General features: G+C 40.8%; 1 protein-coding gene and 2 non-coding genes across 4 annotated transcripts in view; all 3 read right to left on the minus strand.

Annotated features, from left to right (window-relative positions):
- Nucleotides 1–12,253, minus strand: part of ptcd3 (pentatricopeptide repeat domain 3) — a 61,000-nt gene that overhangs the window by 15,851 nt on the left and 32,896 nt on the right. For both annotated transcript variants that reach the window (XM_068029293.1, XM_068029305.1), the window contains exons 10-16: nucleotides 10,508–10,595; nucleotides 10,362–10,422; nucleotides 8,557–8,639; nucleotides 7,131–7,275; nucleotides 3,880–3,930; nucleotides 2,499–2,588; nucleotides 774–802 (exon numbers count right to left, since the gene is read on the minus strand). In XM_068029293.1, coding sequence (XP_067885394.1) covers nucleotides 774–802; nucleotides 2,499–2,588; nucleotides 3,880–3,930; nucleotides 7,131–7,275; nucleotides 8,557–8,639; nucleotides 10,362–10,422; nucleotides 10,508–10,595 — 547 coding nt within the window. The remainder of the gene's footprint in view (nucleotides 1–773; nucleotides 803–2,498; nucleotides 2,589–3,879; nucleotides 3,931–7,130; nucleotides 7,276–8,556; nucleotides 8,640–10,361; nucleotides 10,423–10,507; nucleotides 10,596–12,253) is intronic.
- On the minus strand, nucleotides 3,007–3,145 carry LOC137377721 (small nucleolar RNA SNORD94). Its single transcript, XR_010976472.1, has one exon. It is a non-coding gene; the product is annotated as a small nucleolar RNA SNORD94 (small nucleolar RNA).
- LOC137377716 (small nucleolar RNA SNORD94) lies at nucleotides 4,162–4,298 on the minus strand. The gene has a single exon (XR_010976470.1). It is a non-coding gene; the product is annotated as a small nucleolar RNA SNORD94 (small nucleolar RNA).

Genomic DNA, 12,253 nt, shown 5'->3' on the forward strand with positions numbered 1-12,253 from the left:
ATAAAATTATGAGGGGCATAGATAGGATAGATAGCCAGAGTCTGTTTCCCATGGTAGGGGTGACTAAAACTAGAGGGCATAGATTTAAGGAGAGAGGGAGGAGGTTTAAAGGGGATCAAAGGGGTAAATTTTTCACAAGAATAGTGGGTATCTGGAATGAGCTGCCTGAGGAGGTGGAGGAGGCAGGAACAGTAGCAACATTTAAGAGGCATCTGGACAGGTACCTGAATGAGCAAGGCATAGAGGGATATGGAATTAATGCAGGCAGGTGGGATTAGTATAGATAGGCATTATGGTCGGCATGGACGCGGTGGGCCGAAGGGCCTGTTTCTATGCTGTACGACTGAGGATTGTTTGGGGGTGGGGTGGGGGAAGGAGGAATTGAACATGTAGTTTAATAAAGCCTCTGCAACTGCATCCCTCTAAATACCAATTACAGTTAGCTTTAATTATAGAAAAACTTCAGGACTGCTTTCGTCAAGTTGTATCAAGTCGGAAGAGCATTTGAAAGGTTGAGAATGCAGTCAATAGAGCCAGCTTTAGTGAAAAGGATTAGCATCACTCAGATAGTATCACTCCTGCTGCCACCACCACCACCACCCCACCCCAGACACACACACAGTTATTAGAGAGAATCCTATAGTATTTTATCTTTACAAGGCTGTATGCTGGAAGCAGTTAGAGAATCACACCAAAAGCAGAATAAACCAACACCAATAATGAAAGGAGGAAGAAACAACTGCTTTATTTACACGAAAGAGATCTATACTTACCAGTCTCATAGCACTGATAAAGAAGTGCACTGCGGAGAAAGAAAACAAGACCAGTTAATCTTTTATTTCTAGTAGAATTAGTAGAGGGAGGAACGTTGAGCAAGATCAAATGTCTCAGGATCTTTTGCATCCACTCGGGACTTGGTTTAAATGCCTTACCCAAAAGAGGTCACCTCCACAATGCAGGACACCCTCAGTGTTAGGTCATTTCAATTTCCCAGTGAGGCTTCAACGCACAACCATCTTACTCGCAGGCGAGAATGCTACCAACTTAGCCAAGCTGACACTTCAGCAGCACTCCTTGTACAATTTGCCTTGTATACATACAACTCACCACTGTGTGTTAGGAGTATTTTTGATAGCAAAATTACCATTGGCATTGATTGCCCATCAGATGAAAAACTATCACTCCCTCTCCTCTAGCCTTTAACTCTCATCACATTTTCTCCTTGCCTTTATCGGTACTGGTCAGCGCACGTGAGCATGTCTCTTTCATTTTGTCTACTGTGAATACGTGATCCTACACACCCTTCCACCAAGGGGGTTCTTGCTGCATTAACGTCAAAACTAACTGAAGTTTCCTGTCTTCAATCTCCAACCCCAGAACCTCACATCTGCCAGCTCACTTTCCCCACTATTCCCTTCTCCTGCAATCTTAATCTTCATCTCCATCAGCCATTTGTTACTTTCTCAATCACCTCACCATTATTCTTTTCAACCTGTGGCCTAATCTCTCTTAGCAGTAAGGATCCTGTGCAAGAGGAGTTTGGTTGGTATTGATCCAGTCCCAAAGCACTGCAGACTGAGGCACAAGACAGGCGAATGACACTGATGTGACACCAAAAGTTGCTAAACGTGACCACTGCATGAACCCAAAAATTTGATTTAAAAAGGGTATATAGAACCATAGCCCCCAGGTTTGCAATTTACAAAAATCTTGTGACAGACACGAGGTTTTACAATACCATCTACAAGGCACAAGTCAGGAGTGTGATGGAATACTCTCCACTTGCCTGAATGGGTGCAGTTCCAACACCACTCAAGAAGCTCAACACCATCCAGGACAAAGCAGCCCACTTGATCGGCACCCAATCCACCACCTTCAACATTCACTCCCTCTCCCACCGAAGCAAAGTGGCACCCGTGTGTACCATCTACAAGATGCACTGCAACAACGCACCAAGGCTCCTTAAACAGCACCTTCCAAACCCACGACCTCTACCACCTAGAAGAACAAGAGCAGCTGATGCATGGGAAGACCGTCACCTGCAAGTTCCCCTCCAAATCACACACCATCCAGACTTGGAACTATATCACCGTTCCTTCATTGTCACTGGGCCAAAATCCTGTAACTCCCTTCCTAACAGCACTGTGGGTGTACTTACACCCCAAGCCTGCAGCTCACTTCCTCGAGGGCAATTAGGAATGGGCAATAAATGCTAGCCTTGCCACTGACGCATACATCCCATGAACGAATAAAAAAAATAGTAAGCAGGGAAGATAAAAATCCTTTAATGTTAACCCAATGTATAAATTTTGCCTGAAGTGCCATTTGCTTCACAGCTCAAATCTGTCAGCAATTCTGGCACAAGCTGGATTATGTCACAGACAAACACTGATGGAAGAATCCAACAGTTTTACTTATTTTTAAAAAAAGGATGTTTAAGTAATTCTAGCTCTACCACAGGATAAATTACCATTGCTTACACTTTACTCCTCACTTACCATCATCAGGATCCTGGGGTTCAAAATGTTTCTCTTCGATTTGATCGAACACCTCAAAGATAATGTCAGTGTGGGGTCGGCCAGCTGCCGCTGTGAGGATAAAAGGGAAATTGTTAACACATTGCAGGGGAGGTCTGGGCGTCATTTAAGCACAGAAAGATCTTTACAGAATGCATTTCATTTCCTGGATTTTTAATAAATGTGAAACTCAATCTGCAGATACAGATGATTTTGCTAAGAAAAGGTAAGCTAGAATCAGGGACTTGTCCACACAGCAGCTCTGAATGGAATTGTATTCCAAAACAGTCTCAGGTGTTTTCATTTATATTTAAGGGAACAACCGACATCAGATCTGATGAAAGGTCATGCCAATAAAACATTCATTGCTCTTTCCTTTTCAAACACCGTTCATGCGTTTCTACTTATTTTCTCCCAATTTGCAGGACTGTTTGAAACTGTGAATACACATCACGTCTAAGAGATCCAGAATCTTAAAATCACAACAGCAGTGGCTCAGGCATAGGCGATTTTTTTTCGTGTTAGATGCTTCTTAAAGCCCACCACACGCAGGCTGAAGAAAGAACACCCACACTCAGCTCCCATTATCCAGCTGAGGTCTGTACCCCTGCGCCACTCATCATTGCCAGCTGCTTCACGCACTAGCCCACAACACAAAGCAGTCACTTTAGGTTTCATCTAGAAAGAAATGCATTGAGTAGAGGATAGTTATGTGTTACAAATTATCCAGCAAAATCAGTCCCAGTCCGGACATGATTGATGAGGGAAATCATCTCCATGCTACCTTTATTACTTAGGATGCCTAACAGGATTAATTCCTGAAAGAAGGAAAGGCTTCAGTGCTGTTACACACACAAACAACTCAATGTACAAGCCTGTAAGATAATCAAAGCAGCCCTTAGCAACAGGAATGGTGTCACACTCACTATAGAACATATTCTTGAAATCAAACTTCAGGCATTAGCTCTCAATGTTTACCGCTCCAAAACCAGAACACGGAACACTACCAAAAGGGCAAATTTAACCTACGTATAGAGTCTAAATTCGAATACCCACAGAGATGGTTTATTGAATTAGTTATTATGGCTGGACATTTGTGACTCCAGTGGCTGGTTGCAGCTGGTTTATTCCATACAAACCAGGTCCCAGGTACACAGGCACTACATGAGGAAAGCCATGAAGTATACTGCAGACAATTTAGGACATGCTACGTTTTGTTGAAGTGCACTGGAAGTGGAAGGCTCCAGTTATATTTTTTAAAAACCCTATACATTAAAAGAAATCCACTTTTACCCAGTTATGGTTGACTTGTATGCTACCGAAAGAGCCACAGTTTCTAGCCTGTACTCAAGTGTTTACTTACCAGGTTTATAGAATATAGCAAGCAGGTGATCAAAGGTGGCCAAACTTGGTTCTAAAAAAAAAGACATTTTAAAAAAGAAAAAAAGATTAGAACTCTTGTGCACTGGAATGTTTTGTGCTTGGAGAATAGGAAAAACATAGATTGGGAATGAGAGCTGCCTGATGTGCCAAAACATTCAGCTAAAATACAAACAGATCACAAGACAATCCGAGCCACCAAAACAGCTCAAAATGAGGTTGGTTAACAGTCATCATTTTAAATCATACTCAAAAGTGTCAAATGCTGGCTCAGATATAGGCGTTTTTCTCGTGTAGATGCTTCTAAAACAGCCCACCACATGCAAGCTGAGCAAGAAACATCCACACTCAGCTCCCATCATCAGCTGAGGTCCGTACCCCTGCGCCAATCATCATTGCCAGCAGAGATTTATTTAGGTTTATTACAAACACATCTCCAAGAAATTAAAAATAAATTTACATCTGCATGCACCTGCTGCCGACAAAACCTTACTTCTTGTGTTGGTCGCACGTTCCCCATTATAAATTTCTACTTAATCATTTATAATGGAAACCACCTACGTAAACTTCTCATGATATAATTACACCTTCCTACCAGTGAATTTGAATCGCATCTCAGCTCCTCAGTTTATACTGCAGAGCAACTCCTATACTCTATTCAGCTTCTACTACTCTGACAAACTGCTGCACTTTAACATTTTTTTAAATATAAAACCAAAATATTTTATATATAAAAGGACAGAATGTGTAATGGGAACTGAATTGCACCCATGTTCCTCGGACCAATTATTCCCTGCCCTGTCATCCTACTTCATCTTAAATTACACTTGAGTTCGACTACAGGACATGCTCAGGGAATTAAAGACCAGTTAGCTGGAAAAATAATGGAATAGTCAGCATGGATTTCAAAAGGGAAAATCTTGCTTGAACAACAATGTAGACAGTGGTAATGCAGTAGATGCAATTTATCTGGATTCTCAAAAGGCCTTCGATAAGGTGTCCCACAATAGACTAATGAATAAGGTCAGCGAATGTGCAGTTAAGCGACAAGTGGAAGAATGGATTGCTAGCTGATTTCAAGGCAAAGCAGAGTGTGGGAGTAACGTTCACTGGCAGAAGGTGAGAAGTGGTGTTCCACAAGGATTAGTGCTGGGACCGCTGCTGTTCAAAATTTACATTAATGATTTGGACTTAGGAATCAAAAATACAATTTATAAATTTGTGGATGACACCAAATTGGGAGGGGCGAGTGGGGAATAATCAATACGGAGGACTGCAATAAATTACAGGACATTAAAAAAACTTGTAGAATGGATAAATACTTGGCAAATGAAGTTCAAAACAGATAAATGTGAGGTAGTACATTTTGGCAGGAGGAATGGGGGGTCCCTTATTACTTGGAAGGTGCAAGTCTAGTTGGGGGAGAGGAACAAAGGGAATCTCAGAGTACAATTACACCAATCAATAAAAGTTGAGCCATAGGTTAGCAAGGCCATAACAAAAAAGAAATCCAAGCACTAGGCTTTATTACTAGAGGGACAGAATTGACAAGTAGCTAAATCTGTATTGAACCTTGGTTAGTTCTGGTTGCCATATTATAGAAAGGATCGAGAAGCACCAGAGAGGGTGCGGAGAAGATTTACAAGGATGATACCAGAAATGCATGGGTATATTATCAGGAAAGGATTGACATGCTGGGTCACATTTCTCTTTAAAAAGGCTAAGGGATGACCTAATACAGGCTTTAAATTATGAAAGGTTTTGATACAATGGAGATATGGAGAATGTTTCCTCTTGTGGGGAAGAGCATAACTAGAGGCCATCAATATAAGATAGTCACCAAAAAATCCAATAGGGAATTCAGAAGAAATTTCTTCACCCAGAGTGGTGAGAATGTGGAACTCATTAACATAGGCAGTGGTTGATGCTTTCGGGGGGGGAGGGGGGGGGGAGGAAGCTGGACAAGCATAGGAGGGAGAACGGAATAAAGGGTTATGATAATAGATTTAGATAAGGAAAGATGGGAGGAGGCCCTTGTGCAGCATAAACATCCGCATGGACTGGTTGGGCAGAATGGCCTGTTTCTGTGCCGTATATCTATATAGGTAATTTTATATAGTTCAACTAGGATAAACGTTTGTGTAAAAGCAAAGTGTTGGTAATGCTCGGCAGATCTGGCAGCAATTGTGGAGCAAGAAACAGAGTTAACGTTTCAGGTCGATGACCTTTCATCAAAATACCATTTGTATATCCTGATTCACCTATCCTTAATTGAGTTTACACTTTCAAACACTGAAATTACTTTCAGTATCCAAAAAGAAAAAGTATTTCACAAAAAGGCAGTTATTTACTTTGCGATGCAACGCAGTTGTTTGCACATCAGGCAGCTCTCCGCCCACACCCCGCTACGATGCACCTTCCTGAAAATGTACAGGTGTCCCTTTCATTTTTGCTTCTAAGGCTTTTCTGAGGTGTGTTGAGACCCCCAAGGAATCTTGCCCAGGTTCCCAATCTTCACATGTAAATCTATGACAGCATGCCTTTCATATCCAAGCCTGGCCCAGTTTGCTACTAATGGGTGTAGATGCTATCAGGAGTTGGCACAGTGGCTGATACTTTATGTCTTCCAGCCTGCGGCAGCAATGCCATTTGTAGTGTTCAATTGCTATGCCAGCTGAGAAAGTAACAGACTAGGAATCTTCAAAATATTCATTCTTGTGCTATGTGCATCACTGGCAAGGCCAGCATTTATTGTCCATCCCGAATTACTCTCGAGAAGGTGGGGGTGAGATGCCTTCTTCACCACATGGACTGTAGTGATTCAAGATGCTCTCAGTGTTGTTGTCAGGTAGCAAGGTCCAGGATTTTGAATTACGTCCATGAAAATCTGTAATCTCATGGTCTGTCATATCCCACACTCTGCCATTACCATCAAGCCAGAAGACCAACCCTGGTTCAATGAAGATGTAGGGCAGCAAGCTAGGAGCAGCACCAGGCATACCTAAAAATGAGGTAGCAACTTAGTGAAGCTACAGAACTACTTGCATGCTAACCAGCATGCGATAGACAGGGCTAAGCGATCCCACAACCAATGGATCAGATCAAAGCTATCAAGATCCGGTGATGTATTTTACTATTCAATTATTGCAGCATCAACATGCAAAAGAAACACCAATAAATACTGAGATACATGGGTAATACAAATATAAAAAAGGACAATGCTCAGTTACATACCAATATTTAGGCTTTTCATTTCATTAATTATTTGCAGGGAAAGTCCTTTCGCGATTGAACCACACTTCCGAAGACTCTTCAATGCTGAATTAAAAGTTAACAAGTTCGGCTGCACCTTTTGTTCAGCCATTTGCTTCAGCAGCTCCTGTTTTTAAAAAAGTAAAAAAGGATGAGCTCATTAATGAACACCAATATGATAGATAATCAAAGGCTGATGAACTCAGAGTCCGAAAGATTTCCAGAACACCACACCAATGAACGGGTGGTGGAAGCAGACTCAATAGTGACTTTCAAAAGGGAATTGGATATATACATAAAAAAGAAAATGTTGCACGTCTATGGAGAATCAGTGGAGTGGGACTAATTGGATCACTCTTTAAAGAGTAGGCACAAAGTTGATGGGTTGAATGGCCTTCCTTTTGTGCTTTATGATTCTATGAAAGGAACCGAAGATAAAAACAGAGGGAAAGTGATGAGTTATTGCTTGGAAACCACCTTATAATGCCAAGTTCAACCAGAAATTCAGCTTATATTTGGCAAGCAAAGAGGGCATGATTTGTTTTGCATATAACGGCATACAAAATGCTCTCACATTTGAGTCCAAGGAATTGTCTGCTATAATGCTCAACTAATAGGGCTGAATAAGATTGCAATATTAAACCCAACATCCTCAGATTTTATTTCATTGGATCAGAATGATAAAAAGGCAGGACAATTTAGCTGACTGCTCCTAAAATTTCATTACCTTTGGGGTGAGAGTGTGAGATGGTGCAAGGGGCTTTTTAAAAAGTTTTCCCTTGTTATTGAACCAGAGGCAGTGAAAAGTCTGACAATACAAATTCTACTTGACCAATTGGAGCCAAGTGGGATTAATAGCTTCTCTTATTTCCAGGGTTGGCTCTTTTTTGGGGACATCAGGACTGGGAAGTGAATCGTGTGACATCAGGAACTCTGGTATAAAGCAGGTTAGACATAGATACAGTCATACCCATTATATTCCCTCAACAACCTTAGAGAACAACTGTGACAAGTCCCATCTGTCTAAAAGATACAGAATACTGGAAATACAGAGTAGTTTAGTTAGTTTAGAGATACAGCACTGAAACAGGCCCTTCGGCCCACCGAGTCTGTGCCGACCATCAACCACCCATTTATACTAATCCTACACTAATCCCATATTCCTACCACATCCCCACCTGTCCCTATATTTCCCTACCACCTACCTATACTAGGGGCAATTTATAATGGCCAATTTACCTACCAACCTGCAAGTCTTTTGGCTTGTGGGAGGAAACCGGAGCACCCGGAGGAAACCCACGCAGACACAGGGAGAACTTGCAAACTCCACACAGGCAGTACCCAGAGTTGAGTAAATAAACTGATACGCAACAGGGAAAGACAGGTTCATGTCCTGGTTTCTACTCACCACAAGTAAATCCACTTTCTCATTGTACATCTCCTTTAATTCGGGGACTGCTGATATTAATGCATTAAAAGTATGAACATCCGCTGCAAAACAGAGATTAATAAATAATAGCCACTTGTACTCATATAGCACCTTTAACATAGTGCATTCCAAGTCACTTCACAGGAGCATTATCAAAATTTGACACTGAGCCACATAAGGAGATATTAGGGCGGATGACCAAATGTTTGGTCAGAGGTAGGTTTAAAAGGAGCGTCTCAAAGGAGAGCTCGCGAAAAAAGGAAAAACAGAAAGAGCTCAAAGTGAATTGAGATGGAGGTTGAAATCGCCAGGGATAAGACAAGACGTCACTTGGCGCAGAGACTCAGGGAGGAAAGCAGCGAAGCAGAGAATTTTTTTTTCAAATAGGTGGGCAGTAGAGAACAAACATTTTAAATGAGGAGCGAGAAGGGTGCAACAAGGTTAGAAAGTTCTAGAGCAGTTGGTGCGGTTGGGGTGCAGATCAAGGTGTAATAAAGATGAAACAAATTAAACAAACTGCATTTCACTAGCATTCAAGAAAATATATCATCCCATTTAAGCTGTGAATTTTCTTCTTTTATTACTGCCTACTCTTAACTTATTTTAAACATTGGATACAGATCAGAAACATAACAGATTTAACAGTGCAGCCTACCCAATTGCTCCATGCTAAATAAAAGCAGACATCAGTACTTCCACTTCTGTGGTTCCTTTATTATTAGTGTTTATGGCTTAGACCTGCTGTTTGTAGAAAACCAGCTTCCTTATAATGCACCACACAAAATCTCTACTCCCCGTAATGTTAGATGTGTGTCAACCAAGCAGGAATTTAAGACAAAATAGTTGCTCTCAGATCACTTTTATCCCCAGTTAAACATGAAGTAATTATAGATAAGCAAGTGTGCACATCTCTGGCTTCAAAACATTGAACAATTGTGCAGCCATTCAATATAAATTATACCCATCACACACCACTATAAATTCTCAAACAAGCCCTCAAGTGTGCTTGGTCATTAACCACACACACAATGCAACACAAGGGTCTCAGAAGTCTCCCTGTGGCTGCTGGTGGCCAACCCCTCATCTTACCCTCATCAGTGGAAATGTGCCTGGTCCCCAATTACGGAGCAGTTTCACTCTAGTAGTCCGGGTAAACTCTACCTCCTTTAGTATGCAACTAATTCTCTTTTAACTTAGAAATGGAAGGTGGTGGGGAAACAGGTGTGGAAGAGGGGAGAAAATAAGGAAAAGGGACATTAAATAAATGCTTTAGTGACACCTATTTATTAAATTTCTGGAAGGAGTTTGGAGACACTCACATTATCTTTACTAATACTTTCAAAAATTAGTTTCCAAAAAGAGCAATGTTTATAGGTTTGGAAAAGTATTCAGGGCTCCTGCAGACCCATCAACCAAATACAATTGTTTTGAAAATTATAAATAAATCACTGTTCCTTTGTCTGCAAAGTCTGGGTCTGAATGACCAGAAAGGTTATAATACAAGTGACCATCATGAGCTATGGCCATTAGTGGGCCAAAATACCTGGGGTGTCAGGTCAATTGAAAACTTCAAGACTGAGATTGACAGATTTTTATTAGGTACAAGTATCACAGCATATGGATCAAAGGCAGGTAAATTGAGCTGAGATACAGGTCTCACTGAATGGTCTGTTCCTGTTTTCATGATACTGTTTCCTCAATCAGGTCTACCTATAGTCATATACATTGTATATCCACGCAAAATCTCAGCATGTACAATCAAGGATACCATTTTTTCAACTCACATTTCATTCGATTGTTCAGCAAGTCAGTGTACATATTCATAGCCTTTGTATAAGCGCCATACTAAACAAACAAAACAGAAGTTAACTACAGCTCAAATCAAATGCACAATATAAAGTGAGTAGGCACATCGGAACACTAGTAATACCTTAATCATTCCTCGAATCATTGTGCAGACAGAATGTTCGTTCCTTTCAGGCATCAGGTTAAATATTCTCTCTGCATTATTGCCCTCCCTAAATAGAGAGGGAAATATAAAGTTTCAGTTTAAACTATTTCTCGCTTGGGTGGGGTTTTAAATGCAATGTTAGACAATCAGCAAAATAGGATAGGACTTGAAATACTTTTTAAACAAATACATTACATGATTAGCAGCAATAGCCCAGATGAAAACAGATATTAGTATTTCCATTTCTCAGTGGTTCCTTTATTATTAGTGTTTATGGCTTAGACCTGCTGATTGTAAGGAAGTTGGTTTTCTCCAATGTGCCACACAAAATCTCTACTTCCGTAATGTTAGAGTTGGGTCAACCAAGCAGGAAGTTAAGACAAAATAGTTGCTCCCAGATCACTTCTATCCCCAGTTCAACATGAGGTAATTACAGATAAGCAAATGTGCACATATGTGCTTTCATAACATTGAACAATTGTGCAGCCATTCAATATAAATTATACCTACCACACCCCACTATTAATTCTCAAAAAAGGCCCTTAAGCCCCTGAAGTGTGCTTGGTCATTAACCCCACACAATGCCACACAAGGGTCTCAAGTTTATTTTCTCATCTGTAATCTCCCAGTGGCTGCTGGTGAGAAGAGTGATGCTATCATCGCTCAATGTTATTATAGGGTAAAATAACAGCAACTTCTGGTGTCCGCATGTGCACAGTTAGAGACAGAAATCCAGGTGTTGCTGTCAGTGATGCCCACAGAGTGCGCTGTTGCAGTCCTTGCCAATAGGCTTGGAACTAAAATCACTATAATGGCGTAAACGTGGGGTTCTACTAAAAACGTCCGGAGAAGTTAGGGGTGGTACATTTAGGAGTTAAGTGAGTTTTTAAAATGGCGTAATAAATGATAGTGAACACTCCGCTGACCTGAAAAATTCATTTTACAATATGGACTTGCGTTCCAGGAAAATTAATGTTGCAAAAAAGTTAACTCTTTTGTACTTGTCTTCCATCGCTCTCCCTTAATCCCTTCTGTATTTCCCAATATTTATTTTGCTTTCAGTATGTATATGAAATTTCTTTTTCCTGTTTTAGACACTGCATGTCTCAGGTGAAAAATTTTCAAGCTGATTGGTTGAACAGCCTCGCTGTTGCCTGCCATAGATCCTTTGTAGAGGGTGCCACATTAAGACAGACACCGTCTAAGCAGAAATCCCCACCGACAATCCTGTGATAAGGATGTGGGCATTTGTACATGAGGTGAACAGTAAAAGCCGTTACTTTGCTGTTGTAGGCAAAGCCCTGGCCAATAATTTTGATTTGCTAATTTACATGATGAAATGAAGGATGAAATACTGTACATCACTAACACTAGTCACCTCCAGTAGTCATAAACCACTTGGGTGGAGTTTTTGCCTTCTAAAAAATGGTATTAAAAAAAAAAGTGTTTAACCACCTCTTCTGAGCTCAGTTAAACTTTTTATTTTGTTCGTTCATCCCCAAGAAAAAAAAGCACCAACCCTCAGGTTTTGTTCTTCACTTGACTCACCGTGAACTAAGATGTCATTCATCTGGTATATTACACCTTCAAGGCCCTGTAGAATATTCGACATGGTTCTTTGGAATATTCCCGGTGCTGATGTGATACCGAATGGTAGACGATTGAAACAAAATCTTCCAAACGGAGTAATGAAAATTGTCAATAACCTTGACTTCATATGCAATG

The sequence above is a fragment of the Heterodontus francisci genome, chromosome 1 (genome assembly GCF_036365525.1).
Source record: "Heterodontus francisci isolate sHetFra1 chromosome 1, sHetFra1.hap1, whole genome shotgun sequence".
In the NCBI taxonomy this organism is placed as follows: Eukaryota; Metazoa; Chordata; class Chondrichthyes; order Heterodontiformes; family Heterodontidae; genus Heterodontus; species Heterodontus francisci.